Genomic DNA, 17,101 nt, shown 5'->3' with positions numbered 1-17,101 from the left:
TGAAATCGTCCCCTCGCACACATTCACACACAACATGGCTCAAATTCTTCCCTGAAGCGCCTACCTGATTCCCCTGTTCCCCCTTTCAATACCAGGCAAATCCTGCCATTATAGAAAAAAAGTCCAATCCTCCCCTCTCTCCATCCCAATATCTGACCATCCCTCCCTTTCCGTGGGCAACCGATTTGGCGCAATCTTCCTGCCCTCCCGCGCCACTCACCGTCTCAGCCCTGTTCCATTATTTTCAGGATGACAAAAAATATATAACAATAAAATCCCTGATGCCAGTGAGAGCGAGGGCTGGCCCAAAGGTGACCCCGCTTTTCTCATCAGCCTCCATCCCACTTCTCACCCACCTCCGCTGATAGCTCTGACACATGGCGGCTGCTGCTCGCCACTTATGCGCTCCCTTCTCACACCAGATACTGTCTAAACCTCACCACTGCCCCCAACTCATCTCATTCAGAGCCCCTGCTGTGCACACACACACACACACACGCACACACACACACACACGCCGGCAGAGAAAATTTTAATAATAATTTCAGTCTGGTATGATTGGATATGTTCCCGTGGAGAGACGAAGGAAAAGCAAAAGCAGCAGAGGTGAGAGATGGAAGAAGGAGAGATGGTGAGTGTGTATGAGTGTGTGTGGATGTGTGTGTGGAAGAAGAGATCTAACAACTTCGCCTCTATCTCATTTGTAGATCCGTCCCTCTCTACATCACGATGTTATCCCCGTGCCAAAATAAAGGCTTATCTGCCAAGCCTTTTTCTCATGTACACCCTCTGAACGTATGCTCTGTGAGGCTTTGAGATGGACCTGTTTTAATGCAGGAACTATCTTGATGTAAGCTATATTACAATAAATCTCACACGCCCTTACTTTTCAGTCCTGCACTGTACTGAGGAGTGGGGCTGCTTGTGCCTGTAACATGTTTACCAGAGCAAGGGCCCAGACCTGCAATCATCAGCTTCTGAATAAAAACTGAGCGTGTAGTGCCGCTGTTTGGTAGATCTTTATCTAACGTGACTTGAGTATCAATGAAAACATTATATTTTTTTAGCATAGATATGACACCGGGTAACCTTGTTTATGTGCATCATCCACACAATCCTTTAAAAGTAATTCTGCATGGGGTAAAGTTTAGGGCCCAAGAACATCAAAAGACTTACAGTAATGGTTGCTACGTCATACAGCAGCAGTAAGACAGCTAGCTTTCACCACACAAAATCCCCCAAACAAACTCCATTATTCCACTGCATTCTCCTAAACAAACACATATCACAAACTAACTAAGGCAAACAGGCCTGCTAGCTTTCAACATGTGGTTGTTCAGCTTAATGATGTTTTTGGATATTATCTTAAAACACAGAGCACTTGATAGAAATTCTGCAGAAATTGTTGAAACTAGCCAAACTTTGCTGTTTCCACTCAAGATTCACCTCAGCTCTGAAATAAAAGCAGTGGAGCTTTGCTATTACGTCGAGGAGCGTCACCTCCAGTAAGGTTCAGACTTATCAACAAGACTGGAAGCCTATCTGCACCTCTGGCTTTCGCCTGCCTATTAGGGTGGAACATATTGGCTAGATAGGTTGTGTGTGTGTGTGTGTGTGTGTGTGTGAGAGAGAGAGTGAGTGAGGCATACAGCATAGAATGACCAAACAGGACACACACACACACACGGGTGGGCTGGCGGTGGTGAGCCTTATCGCTATGCCACAAAGTGGGAAGATTAGATTACTCACTTCCCTAAACCTCTAACTTGGTTACCATAGCAGTGGCAGTGTGAGCGGAGCAGCAGCTCGTCATTGTGGAGGCTGTTGAGGCAGGAATGGATGAAACAATCACCAGGGGAACCGCAGGTCAGCCAGCTATTTTACCTCAGTAACTCACCATCCTGTTCCAGTCTAACTTCTACATGTTTCCGAAGTGAGCCTGCACAAATGAGGTCATCTGGTGGTCAAGTGCTTCAAGATCTATTCCCCACAAAACCGAGACAGGGGAGGTATCGCTCAGATTAGTCATCATTTCTCTTAATGATAGCTAATATTTGGCCTCATACTGGAGCATTCGGCTTTTGATCGAATGTGTTGCTTCACAATATTTGGAGAGTCAATAAAACAACGAGTTCTACCTCATGTAATCATTTTTTGCGCATTGCTGCATATTGACCAAGAGAGATCAATTGAAATTGAATTCATAATTGCACCATAGTGGAACCTTGTCCTTAATTCAAATTAATGAAGTGCTTGCAAATCCATAGTGTTGTGGTTCTGATCATTAGATTAATTACCCCAATCAGACTATTGTATTTCAATTAAGCCAAGCTCAGTGTTTATCTTTTCATTAGTCAACAGCCAGAAAAGTAAACGTAAAAACCATAAAGAGTACATGGAGACAAGCTGTGTTGCATATGCACAAACTGAATGAAGGACCAGTGCCTAAAAAGTCACAGTCTAAACAAAGCACAGCAAATAATTAGAGAGACACACACAAAGGAAAGCAGGCATCTGAAAAGACTGAGAGAGGCACTTAGGAAGAATGCCCCATAAATACTATATTTATACCGCAGACAATGCCGATGCTCTCTGCCTGCTGCTAAGGACTCATAATGGAGTCGTTTTTTAACCATTCAAACAGAAAAATTGCTCTGGTTAAGTTACAGGACACTGTGTTGACCTTGACAAAGCACTTAATTTAGATAAGAGTCACCATTTGAAACCGCAGTGAAATTAGGTCACTTTAATGCCGGTAGTCCTCAGAGCATGACAGAGTTTAAATCTTTGACTTTGGGGTTTGAGGAAGGAGGGGCCTGCTGCCTCCTAGCTGGTCTTCTAGCTGGTCTTCTAGCTTGTTGTATTTGGGATTAATTCAGCTCCACTAGATGATTTTTTAATAGATAGGTATTTATTACTGAAGTAAAATGCACTTTAGTGTGCATTTTAGTATTAGTATTAGTATTAGTATTGAATGCTTACTGGTTACTGGTTGTCAAACAGTTCGCTCAATACTTTAACTTACAACTGATTTAATTCATTTCCCACCTGCCTCAGCTGTCCTTTGTGTGAAATTGAAATGTTAGCATGGTAACACGCTAAACTGAGATGCTGTAAATACTGACTGAGAATGTTTCAGAGGCACAGAAATGACACTCAGCACCATAAATGTTATGAATACTTCAGGGCTGACTGTGCAGGAACAGGAGTGAAAGCTCTTCTGAAAAGCACAAAAGCAGTCGGGCGTGATTATGTTATAACATTTCTATGGCTCCAGTGAATGAAAGCATTTCTGATTACAATCAGAATCAAATTATCTTCCGTATTTTCTGTGGATTTAAATGCTTGCAGCTGGTTAGTGCAGTTACTGTATCATTTGCCAATGACACATTAAGACATAATTGGACATGTATGGGATGTTTTCTATGTTTTGTGACTGTGGGCTAAACTGTTGTCACTGACATTAGATGTTATAACTGATAACATCTGTCTGTTAACGTATCAGGAAAGAACATGCATCTCCTGCACACTGTTCCCTTCCAAATTTCGGATCTTGAAAATTGCAGCTCTTTTACAGTTTGGTCTTGTTTACAACAAGCCTTACAGCTTCACAGAGATGGCAGCATGGCTATAGACTCTTGTATGAAAATACACTTGTACAGGACTTGTTTGAGGCCCACAGAAGTCTTTAAAGCTTTGGTTGTCCTTTGTCCCCTCCATGACCATGTGAGTGCAATTCAATTTCTCCACTGCACAATTTGATTTGGACAAATGTCTGATTCTGACTAAGGGGGCCATGTGACCAGAGTCATGTCTTAAGGGTATCTCCCTGCACAGTTGACTTGAGCTCTCCCTTATCAGATAAATAAACACACAAGAAAAGACACTCAGACAAGCATAAATGCAGACATGCATCGCCGGGATAGAGTGCACCCTGCAAAACACACATTCACAGACATATACAGCCAGTGAGACTGGCAAATACCCGGCTGACCGGAGCTTTATGTGTGCAGATTTATCATTGGCCATTAAAATACATTTGATTTTTACCAGGATGGCTATTCACTGCTGGTTTCCTCAATAGGAGTCCGCCCACATTTTACAACCACTTTCTTTAACCTTCTCCCCAGCTCATAAAACACCAGCAGCTCTCCTCTTCCTCCACCAGCTGCCTTCCTCCTTCCCCTCTGTCTCTTCTACTGTATCTCTCCATCTACTTTGACCTCTGCTACGATTTTATCTTTATAGGGTGTGTTTGCCTTCCTCCTCCTCCTGTCCTTGCACTCTTCTTTCGCCTCTTACTCCTCTACTGCACAAATACCCTCTCTGCCCCCGAGCTATTTTTTTCTTAATTGTCTCTTTTCCTCCCGGATGATCAATTTGTCACATTTATCTGACAGTTTGGGAATAAGGACAGTTCTCAGGCTCGTACTTTAAACCACCTAGAGGTCAACAGAGGTGGGAATTCATATGAGCTTTGAAGGGGATATTGAAAGGAAACTTTCTCACTTGTTTTCAGAGGACGATGGCCTACTCCAATGCGCATAACGACACTGAACTCTTCACGCTTATGTTAAGGCAGACAAACACCCGCTTTAGTGCACCTTTTTAGCTCTTTTTTTGGTTTTGAAAAGGTCTGCTGGGCCAGTTTACAGCTGCTAAGCCATAAGTACACAAGGGATTCAGAGGAAGGGTGTAGACGTGGCTATGTTTTAATGTAAGACTTAATGTAGACTTTACCCTGGGAAAGCACAGAGTGTTTATAGGGCCTCTATGGATACTACGCTTCTCTACAACTGCAGGGAAATTATGATGGCGCAATAAAATGGTGAAAAACCCTATTCAGCTTACATGGAATTACACAGCGGGATATAAAGCAAATAACAAATGTCTGGTTTTAGAACCAAGTAAGTTCAGATTATGTTTCTCACCCTGCTGCTTCACAAGGATCCTTGTCAAATAATTAAAGTTCAATGTAAAGCACAGGAAATGTTCTGAATAATGTGTTACGAAGACATATATGAAAATGTATGTTTAATTTAGCTTCTTCTTCCTCATGTTTCTTATCACCCCTCTTCTCTCCCTCCGTCTCTGAATCACTCGCCTTCTGTTTCCTCAGTTCTGTTATCTATTTTGTGACTTTCCTCAGGCCATTTCTTTGTCTAACCCCCACAATGCCCCACCCCATCCTCTCCCTCTCCCTCTCCCTCTCCCTGGTTGACCTAGCACCAGTTTCATTTCCGCTTGTTCATCCGTCTGTCTGCCATCTTTTTTTTTTTTTGAGGAGGGGGGGCAACGCTAATCTCTTTTCCAATCTCTCGCTCATATATGCCTGGTGAAGCTCCATGCATGAAAGTTAATGAAGGAACTGCATGGGTAAACACACGGGGGACAGATATAGACGGACGACAGCAAATATATGCATGTGTACAAGCATGCACTGACAGACGAGCTTGACTACTGACTGAATACTCTGCGCTGATGTTACAACAAAGTCTTGTTAGTCAATTAAGCAACAAATTAGAGCCTTAGATGAATGACATTATTAATCAGCTGGAGGTTTTACGTGATTAGTTACTCACACAAAAGTTATTCATAAAAAGTCACGCACAGCCTTAAGCTCTTCTCCATCTTCTCACAATAAATTCTCACACTCTTGTCAACCCCTCCCAAGTTGTGTGCTCAGCCTCGGCATTTATTAATTGCAATGTTGTCCACACACTTTCATTTAGCAACGCGAGAACATGTGACTCTTGCACATTCCTAAATGACAGGGTTGAAGAGCACAAAGTTCCCATGACATGAGGAGTCTGCGCTGTGTTTTTGAAACAACTCAAAAGCAGTCAAATGAATCAGCTGGAGATCAGGAATCCCAAAGGACTTGCCAATTATTTGTGAATGTTTTAGTGAAAAGCATTAACTACAAATTGTGTAACTGTGTGCACAACTGTTGTGTAATTGCTGAGCATTTTCCAAACCACGATTTCAGTTTTACAAATAATTTCCTGCCTCTTAGGCCATAAACGTCAGGATGCTATTAAAATTATCTTGCAGAAACTTGAAAATAGCTTGAGATAGTAAATCTATCACAAGCCTTAGTTTTTATGTTTGCAGTTTTCTGTCAGAGTTACATTATCATTCAGTGCAGCAGCTATGAGCAATCATTTCAAATGATGCAATCAAAGCCACTTTGAAATGTTTTGTTTTCTTTGTAAACTCTCCCTGCTCCCTGTTGAATTATCTGACAAAGACAGAAGTAAATTTGACAAAAAATAATAAAGGCATTGAAATGTTTATGTTGATATAGATATAGCAGAAGACATAATGTTGTAGCTGAACATTAACAAGTTTAATTTCTGCAAGAACACAGAACATTGGCAGGCAGAGGTAGCTCTTTTGTTGTCTGACAGCTGTCATATCTGCCAGCAAATTAGGAAGCTGATATAAAATTCACAAAGACTCATCTTGCTCCTTGTGTTCATGCAGGTAAAACAAATGGCCGCAGTGGAATCGAGCCATAAACGCAACACCTTATGTTATGTTAAGTTGCTATGGGTCATGTTAGCAACAAATGACCTATTTAAACATCCAGCAGACATGAAGCCACATTCACTCACATGGCACATGTTTGTTTCTTCCTGATGAATGTTAAAAGTCCAACATTCAAACTTCTTTTCATTCCACTTTTGGTGTCTCGGTTGTCATGTAAGAGGCCATTTATTTATTGTAGCAGCTTTAACGAAAACAGTAAGGCATATTAATACATTAAATCGTTCTAATGTTCTGTGTAAGTTTATTAATGATATTTAGAACTTTAAACATATACATATAAGTCAAACTTGTTTGTTGGACAATGCAAAGCACGTCTTGCCATGAATTATCACAATCCTCCGTAAAGGACCTTAACTTGCCTGGGCCTACAGCTGACACGTCTGTTCAAATGCAGCTGGGTTGAAAACATGGTTTCAGTGGAGGAGGACAATGAGTGCACAGAAACACATTAAGAAGCAGCACATGCGGAGTTAGAACAGAAGAGGAGGAGGAGGTGAATAATCTTACCGTCGTCTCCTGATCCTGAGCCGGCATCTGTGGAGGAGAACAAACAGTTATTAACCAGAGGCTCTCAGTGCCACAGACGTTAGCTGAACGAGTGTGCGTGTCTGCATATGTAAGTATGTGTGTAGACCCACGTGAACATCTGCCTGTGAGTGTAGGTGCGTGAAGGCTAGAGGACACTCTGTGTGCTTGTGGGTGTGTTTGACCGCGACAGGATTTCTTTAAAGGTGGCACAGAAAGCGATACTTGGAAAAGAAATACATGCAGGAAAACAGAAAGGAGATGATAGTCGCGATGCCCTGAGGCTTTGAGCGTCGTGCATCTTCCCCGTTCTGCAACAGTTCATTGATGATAACACCTCCAGCTGTGGGTCTTGCTGTGGGAAGGCACTTCTGTTTCCAGTTGTTGATGTGTTTGCGAGTCAGTGATTCCTTCTCCATGGCTCTCCCACTGGATCAGTGTAAAGCTCCCTCAAACACATGGAGCTTACTAAATTGTTTAACAATATGGCTGCGAAAGGGATAGCGATGAGCACTTAGAAGAACAGGCACCGTGTAACTTGAACGGCGGCAGAGAGCGATCTGCTAAAATGCCCAGGGCCAGAGACCAGACGTGGGGCCTCGGGGGACCGCAGGGGGATAATAGCTCAGCTCTATATGAATACCCATGTGAGACGGGTTTACAGGAGGACGTGCACACACGAGCTGGAGTAATAGGCCCATCACGGCTCTAAAACACACGGAGTCTGAGCAGCTGGCTGTCCTGATACTTTAATGGCATAAGCTTTGGTTCGATAAAAGACATTTCTGACGGGATGAAAACATGAGGTCAGTGCAGCAGACGGTCATCTGTGGCAAAGGAGGGCAACTCAGTCACTCAAAATCTGATGACAGCCAAGGAGGCCTGAAAGCCTCCAAAATCAAAATAAAATAATTTTACTGACGAATTTGAAATTCAAATCTTTGGAAGAATTATTGTTCTACTGTTTGACAGATTATTATTATAACTTTTGAAATGTTATAATCGTTTAGTGTCTTTAATAGTACAGTGGTGGTCAACTGATTCAAATCGTGGGTGGAATAAATTTCTCTTAATGACCCAGCACTTGTGAAAGTTACTTATTAACTGATTTGAATGTTACCTATGCACCTTTTCCCCCCCTCACTGCACAAATAAAACTATATTTATTTATTAATAATCTACTTATTTGAAGACATCTTATCTAACATCAGAATCACTGTATCTGGATTAATGGTGAATGGTGGTGGTTGTAGATTTGGACAGACACAGCGCATGTCACCACTCCTGTCTCCCACAGCTGTTAAAGGAGACTTTGATTAGTGATCAGCTGTTCATGACAATCAACGATGAGTAAAATGAATGCTAATCTTGCGTGTCTGTAAATGTGCGTACACGAAGTCTATTAACTCTAAAAGTATAATAATTCAAAGTGAATTTGCAGTATGCGTGTATGCATGCAAAACTTGTTTGATAAACCTTTCATTTTAGCACAGACCCTGAGAAGAGTGGTTGTTGTCAAGGTAACAACTAATCCAAAATGAACAACAACAAACAACAAACACCCGTCTCAGCTACGGCAAACAAAACAAAATCAGTTAAAGAGAGGAAGCAAATGCATCTCACCTGCTGTGTGTTATTCAGTGAAATAAAACAGAAGCAAATTTTAGTGTAACATAATGCAGAGTAACCATAATGGATGCAAGAGTACCTGATTGATCTCTCACAATAGAAACACTCTCTGAGTGTCCTGTAAGGCAACTCCCCCTTGGGGTTCCTCGGGGTTCCAGCCTGAACAAACAGTGAAAGCCATTGAAAATGTACATGTTCCTGCCACAAGTTTCACGTTATTTCACTGATCGACAATTTGTAACGTGCAAAGACACGCAGCAAAGCTCCAACAAAGGCGGTGCAGAAGAAGACTGCCAGCCAGTGTCTTTAATGCTTTAAATCTGCAGAATTTCAGTGACCTTGGAACACAAGGGACACTAAATGTGCAGTGTTTCATGAAAAGGCTTAGCTTGAAGGATCAGGCTGAAGTCAGAAGGGGTTCATGGAAGATCAATAAAAACCTTTAGTATCTGTACAAGGGCGAAGGTTTGAGGGGAGAAAGACTGGCATTAGACAATAGAACAAAATGGCAAGGGAGATAGGCACAAGCTTACTTTTCTGGCTGCTTGTCTGCCTAATGAAGGGTCACAAGGAGGAGATACCACACAATTTTATTTCGAGAGAGGCAATGGAGAGTAAGTGAGAGAGCAGAAGAGGACTGTCAAGGTGAAAAAAAGATGGTTACCACTGACAATAGAAACTGAAGTGATTGGAGTGATTCTTTTTCAGTTTTGGAGCACTGATTAAAGGAGGAAAGAGGCAGAGAGGGTACCTTCTAGGGGAACTGTACTGCTCACACACACACACACACACACACACACACACAAACACACACTTTCCGCTTTCCACTGTAAATTAGGTTTGAAAGTTAGGCTTCCATTGAAGGAATGGGTGAGTGTCCGGAGACAAACTGCATGTTGGCCGGTTTTGAGCATAAAACGTGAGTCCGTGTAAAAATGATGGTCTAATCCTAATGAGTTATCTTTACTGTGAACGCTGGTAAATTATTTTTCTGCAGCAGACTGATTCACAGGCTGCTAGCTTGACAGTGTGACTTCATTCTTTGTACAAAAGCTGCTAATCTCGAAAATGCATAAATGTAGTAAACATTCAGTCACAAATCCAAACAATGTACAATATTTCCAACAGTAACAACAGCAGATTACTTCATAATGTTGAGCTTTAGCATAAAACCTGAATTTCAATTCTAAACTGGACAAAAATCTTCAGTATTTGCAGCTTTAGTGGCTACAGTCTCCATCTGAGGCAACGTGGAGCAAGTCTGTGAACCTGTGAAATTATTTTTCATCAAAGCACAACTTGATATTAACATTTTCAACTCAGCAGTAAACGTGTGTTTTTAATCTAGTGCCCACTGGGGTCGGAACATCCTGGGATTCAGTCAGAATCTTTAACAACTTACTGACTGTAGAGCTTTCTAAACAGAACACAGAACACAAGATGGACTCTCAGAGGTTCCAACCAAATCTATGATCATTACTAACTTCTGACCAACGCAGCTGTCATTTGTCAGGAAGCGACTGCACCAACAATCTACAGAAGTGCAGTGTTTTTCCTGCTATTTAAAGGCCACACAATTCAGACGTGCTTAAGTATGAGGCTTCACAACACCTGACTGATCCTCTGTGTGAGTTTTGAGATTTAAGTAATCAGCGATGTTAAGCTGCTGTGCCTCGTGCACACAGTATCACTTGTTTATGCCATGCCGGATCGCTGCAGATAATGTAATTAAAACTTGCCTCAGTAATGATGGATTACTTCACCCACCCGCAACCCATCCGCTATTGATCAGAATGATCATCTTTATGACTTTATCATCCGCAATTCACCATGACGTAGAGCAGCCCTCGTCTTCGGTGCATTTATCAGTGCGTTTCTTCACGCGCAGTCAAATGGATTTGCTGATAGGATGTTAAGGAAAGGAAAGGAAAGGAAAGTGACATATCTTGTCATTGGAGGGAACTCACTCCAACGAAATTTGTTCTCTGCATTTAACCCACCCAAGTGACGTGCACACACACACAGCAAACCCGGGGCAGTGGGCGACCGCGTGCAGCGCCCGGGGAGCAGTGGGGGTTAGGTACCTTGCTCAAGGGTACCTCAGCCATGGACACCGGGACGGGGAATCGAACCAGCGATCCACCGGTTACGGGTCCGACACCCTAACCGCTGATCCACGACTTGAATGTTGAATGCCAATGTAGGCGTACAGTGCAGGTGCAAAGTGTGGTGGGAGAGATTGGGCATTACAGACCGACGATTAACATTTGTATAAAAAGTCTGCACTGGATGTAATTCAGGATTTTGTAGAATCATTCTATTTTGCGGAAACGATTCTCCAACCTAAAATGTCCTTGAAAAAGACCTTGAATCCCTTCTGGTGTGCTGTCCTGTAGCACTGACCTCTCTGTAGAGCAGCAAGCAAAAATAAATTTCCCTACAGATCAATAACAGATTAGATTATCACCTGAAGTACTTTGAATTCAGATGGAATTTGCAACTAATTGGCAACAGTGACACATAGATTTTTGTCGCCCAAACAGAATAAAGAGGCGTATTGATGACTTCCCCCTGTGCTGTATGTAAACCTATACTGACACCATTACTGTGATTCTCATTTAGCTCCTGGTCTCCTCATAACCCAGAGAGAGCATCTTAAATCATCAGCCAAACATATGGCTGCTGTCATCTGTCAGTGCTCAGGGATTGCAGAGTGACTAAAATGGTGATTAAACATGTCATCAACATTTTAACAATGTCGATTAAACCTTCTCCCACCTTCCCACTTAATGACTTCCTGGATGTTATACTGTTCGACTTGTAAAATGAGTTTGAAAGTGCTATGTTAGTGCTTGCCTTAGCTTAACTCCCTCCTTTGGGGGAAAGCAGAGTGCTTTGTTTGCTTCACTTGGCTAAGCTAATGTTTAAATGCTCCTCACTGGGCTGGGCTAGCATTTGATGTGAAAGGAAAGGAAGGCCATCCTGTGCTAACCAGCTTCTATTGGCTATGTTATGTTACTGCTATGAGGTCTTGCTGACTTCTGAATCAGAACTTCCTTATCTGTTGGTGACACAAAGGTAGAAAAGACTGCATGTCACACATTGTGCACATTTTTCTGCAGCAGGCATTGCATGATGCTTTTCCTCAGGGACAAGGAATAGGTGGCTATGGTATCGGATCATATTTGTCTATGCTTCAATGCCATCACTTAGCATGAAACTGGCACCTCAGCAGGCCTCCTGTTTACTGTTTGGAAGACAGCAGACCCTAACGTCTGGCCTCTTGGCCTCAACAGCATCAAAGAGGGTTAATGAGAGCATATGAAACTGTGCTGTCAGGTGGCTTATTGGCTTGGCAAAGACCAAGAGGGATCCTGCAGGTCTGTCTTGTACAGTAAACACAAGAAGAGACCTGGTACTCTAACAAGATTTAAAGTCAAATAGGGAATATGATTAAATAGTGTTCGTCTTTATCAACTACCTCTGAGGTGATTCAATGTGAAGGTGGCTGGATCACCAAAGGAGATACGGGAGTCACCTGGAGAAGATGTAAGCTTCTGGCTACCTTCCATAAGCTGAGTTTTAGGGCATGTGCCACCTTGGCAAATCCAAGGTAGCCTCTGAAAAGACACGCATCTAGATTCTTAAATTGATTTGAAAACAGTCCCATCTTCACTGTGCGAAACATCAACAATAAGTTAATATTTACTGTCAAGCAATTCTCCTCATTCTCTTCTAAGAATATCAGTCTTAGCTGGTTATTTATTTATTTTGTTTTTTTCCCAGCCAGCAGCTTCACTGTTTTGGTTCATTTTCACAGTTAAATCCACAGTACACTACCTGTGTACACACAAGCACAGTTTGCTACTAAGCTCGTATACATCCTTGACAGTATAGAGCCATGGCTTAAAACTCTGACCTAATGGTGCTTAAATTGCTGGGGGAAAAAACAACGTAAGAAACAGAAAATTTAATTTAATGTGAGTTTGTTTTCTTATTAAGAACCCTGCAGGACTCCTTGCTTTTTTTTGGCACAAATCCACTGATATGATGAGCCAAAGCTACATTATGAAGATTACATCTAGATTTTCTTTCATCAAGTTTCCCCCTGAGTTGTCCTTTTCATGGTATTTCTCACACTGGGAAGGGAAACAAGTACTGGCACTGTCGAGCTGACATGTATCCATTACACTCTGTGCTGTTGCAGCTAATGGGATTTTGGAGGATGGGAATGGAAAGGAGGACAAGGAGAGAGAAAGGGAATAAAGGCTTCTTTGCAGTGCTTGTACAGCTTGAGTAAAGCAGTTCTGACGTTTGACTATTAGCTACTCGTATCACAGGTATTCAAGATATTTTAATGTTTACCACTGCGGCACTCATTCTAAGCTATCTTAGCTGAGGGTATCAACTAAATGGCTAAGTGGTGAAGAGAGCAAAGAGGAAACACTTCAGAAGAAGCTGCCTGGCCTACTTTTCCACATGAAAGCTTTGTGTGCAACACTTGGTTATGTAAGAAAGCTCCCACACAGCAATCTCATGTGTTTAACTTCCAACTGAAAAGCACGTATTGCTAACTCTTACTTAAGTTGTCTTCATAACACAGAGGATTTCATCATTTTAAATTAACTGTATGTAAAATTGAGCAATGTGAGCAATAATTACTGTATATTTCCTGTTAATACACAAAACCTCTACAAGAAATCACAAATTTAACAGAAAACAAACAGACCCCAATAAATCCTTCAATGCCATTCGTTAGTGCAAATATCCAAATATTTTAACATTTGTTTTTAGCATAAAACACATTTTTGCCACAATAGCAAACCACCATGGTATGAGCCTCAAAAATACCCTTGTTCGAGGCCTACAGGAACAAAAGTACCGCTTGTTGCATCATTGAAAGGGGCCTTTATCCCCTTTTATTTCAAAGCCATAACACACGCAGGCTTCCACAATCACATGTCTTGAAAAGGACCTCACACACAAGCCACAAACAAGCAATTTGAAGGAAGGCCAGACAGTTCATGTGACTCTGCACGGCCCTGCCTACCGACACTCAGACACCACTACTGTTACTGCAGTGACATTTCCACCTCAGTCTCCACATGTTCTCCCTGCTGAGCTGGGCCCATTCAAGGACCTTTTAATGGACTTCTGCCGGCTGCTTGTCACTGAGGGTAACTGAGTCAGCGACTGCTCAACTCAAGCCCGCAATACTATATTAGCTTAAGCAGTGATTCAGATATGCCCGAGAAAGAGCCGACATGACCTTGTCAGTAGATTCACTCATTCACAGCCGAGCATATTATTCAGACATGACTCACTAATTGGTAGATTCAGAAAGAATTCCCTTGTGGGGGCGTCAGGGAATCTGAAGTATATTCTCATCCATTTGGATTTGTCATCATTGGATTAAACACATTACAGAGGCCAAAGCTAATTACACATGTTCTAATGAAATAAAAACCATGACGGAAAAAAAAAAAAAAATCACCACTTGTTTTACATATGCGACGAGACTTGATGGACTGCTAAGACAGAGAAAAGTTACATATATGGATTATTAGACCAATGTGATGTACGTGCTGATAGATTTGGCCAACTGTTTCACTCACATGGGTTGTTTTCATAAATTATGCTCCAGTTATAAATTCATGTCAGGGTATCCAAAATAAACTAGGTGTTAAAAGGATAACAGGTGTTTTACACTGCTAAAAATGTGTCTTAATTACAACAGACAGCTTAAGCTCATGAAAATGAAGTAAGTTTACAGCAACCTTATATCCACTACTGCACATAGAGTGAGTTAATATACTAGTTCGCAGACCTTTTATGACCAAGCATCTTTAACTTTACTGTGTACTCCGAGCAGCACTACTCATCTCCACAACACGTTTAATGAAGTGCCTGACCTTTTCCGCCTGGAGACGCCTACTCAGCAGCTTAAACACCAAATTCATATCAGCAAAGAGTTATCCCAATTATGTTAGATAATTACACTGGTTACATTTCTTCCCAGCAAACAGAAAGACGAAAACAGCAGATGCCGTCAATGAAAAGGGTATCAAAAAGAAAAGCGTGTTAGAAAACCAGTTGTTATAGAAAGAAATACACAGTGGATATGGTGGAATGTAACAAAGTACATTTACTCAAAGTCGTGTAGCTAAGTACAAATTAAAGGTACCTGTACTTTACTTGAGTATTCCCATTTTTTCATTTAAACAGTATACTTCACTATATCTCAAATTCAAATATTGTTGCTACTTTTTACTCCACTACTGCAGTCTGACAAATTTAGTTACTCATTACTTTTCAGGTTACAATTTCCATTTCAGTAAAAACCATGTATCTCCAAACCATCTAAACTATTTTGGTTCCCAAAGGACAAACAGCAACGCTGCAAACATATGATGATTTTATAGAATATGATGTATTGCTGTAGATTAAACTACCCAAGTGTCCAGGACAACAATAAACAATAACTCCTGAGAGGGCCTTTTACATTTTCTGTGTTTATGGCAGCCATCATACAATCGAGACGAGAAATGTTCAGTTTTACTTTGAGATTTTAAGTACATTTGTCTGATTATATTTATGATAGATATACTTTATTGATCTCAGGCTGGGAAATTGCACCTTTAGTTAAGTTAGTAAGAACTTTTACTCAGTACTTTCACAAAGCTTTATTAGCACTGATTTGCATAAGTGAGTGACGGAGACACATAATCTTAGCCTGTCAGTGACAAAAAAAAATAAGCTGGTGGAAGCTAATGGTTTGTGCTCTCTCTCAGTAACCGTCCGAATTCAAACACTGTTGTCTCCGTTTGTCAAAGTAAGCAAAGTATGTGATACTTCTTCCATCACTGATACTTGAGATAATCTACAACAAGATAAAAACATAACAAAACCTAATCGTTCATTGATGTGAAGCAAAGGGAGATATGCCTCTACGGAGTATGTCATATAGACTTCAGAAGAGATGTTTAAAGATTGCAAAAGATAGTGTCCAAAATGAATCAGGACTCATCAGAATCAGCCAAGTCAACAGAGATTTCTACTGCAAACACACCAAAGCTGGATGTGTCACAGTGTGGCAGAGTTTCCACTATACTGCTGTATGCTCACTGCGTAGGAACTGATTTATAGGTCAACACAGCACTTCACTTGATGATTGTTGTCAACACTTAACGGATGTGGTATCCATAATCAGGCTGTGATGCAAATTTATTATGGATACCCTAAGCTAATAGTAATTATCTTCCTGCACAGAATGGGAAAAATTTCACTGCAAATTTGTTTACCCACTTAAAAGAAGAATATTTCCTTGCAATCATCATTTAGCCAAAGTAATTGTATTTACATTCCTTTCTACACTCAGATGGTGGACAACAAGAAACACAGAGACTTATTCAAGTTGCTCCATGTTTCCTTCACTGTCATCAATCACAGCATCAGAAACATGTGGGAGTAACCACAATCAAACCACAGTCTTTACATCCTATCTAGGACGCATTTTTGAGGACATGCTAATCCGCATGCTAATAAACAATTCCAACAGTTCAAAGGCTCACAATGTTATAAAATACCAGCATGCTATCAAATATACAAGCATGTTAGCTGATAGGTGGGCTAATGGAGGCAGCTGTGGCCTAGAGGTTGAGAAGCGGCTTGTGATCAGAGGGTCGTCGGTTCGGGAAGGAAAAATTTGGGTGTGGTGGAGTGATTAATGAGAAAATGCCCCCTCCTCCCCATTAGCTGGCTGATGTGCCCTTAAGCAAGGCACTTAACCCCCAAATTGCTCCCTGGGTGCCTGACAGTGGCAGCCCACTGCATACATGCTACTGCATGTAATTTGCTGAGTGTTGCATGTGTGTTCAACCAAGAATGGGTTAAATGCAGAGGACAAATTCAGTGTGTGTATGTAAAAATATAAAATATATACTGCCAATAAAGTTGATTTTTCTTCTTCTTCTAATAGCAACAGCTAACACCAACACCAGCACCAACAACCTGCACTAACTACATTAAGTAGGCCTGCCCACATCTGTTCACCTGTCAGTATGCGTCACACAGAAGAAAGTTTTACTGAAACTGATTGAAGGAAATGTCTGTTATTTGTTTATGTCTGTTGTCTGTTGTGTTTTATTTGGACAAAACCCAAACAATGAGACGATTTTACAAGCTGAACTGCTGATGGGGCTGGAGGAAAAGTGAAGGAATCTCAAAAGTCTGTTCAAACGGGCCATTTGTTGAGAGACTTCAGCCTGGACGCAAGTGGTTGACCGACAGATGAACCAACCATGCCAAGAGCCCTGCTGCTAGCAGGGCTAAAAATGTGTCTTGTAACCGGACACATAATATTCAGTGAAATGGTTTACTTAATGGAAGTGTCACT

General features: G+C 41.4%; 1 protein-coding gene across 5 annotated transcripts in view; it reads right to left on the bottom strand.

The window, feature by feature from the left end:
* tmeff2a (transmembrane protein with EGF-like and two follistatin-like domains 2a) overlaps nucleotides 1-17,101 on the bottom strand; it is a 91,056-nt gene that overhangs the window by 34,678 nt on the left and 39,277 nt on the right. For all 5 annotated transcript variants that reach the window (XM_046404440.1, XM_046404439.1, XM_046404438.1 and 2 more), the window contains one exon: nucleotides 7,060-7,086. In XM_046404440.1, coding sequence (XP_046260396.1) covers nucleotides 7,060-7,086 — 27 coding nt within the window. The remainder of the gene's footprint in view (nucleotides 1-7,059; nucleotides 7,087-17,101) is intronic.

The sequence above is a fragment of the Scatophagus argus genome, chromosome 11 (assembly GCF_020382885.2).
Source record: "Scatophagus argus isolate fScaArg1 chromosome 11, fScaArg1.pri, whole genome shotgun sequence".
Lineage (NCBI taxonomy): Eukaryota > Metazoa > Chordata > Actinopteri > Scatophagidae > Scatophagus > Scatophagus argus.
The sequence above is the reverse complement of the archived record's forward strand: the minus strand, read 5'-3'. Positions and strand labels throughout refer to the sequence as shown.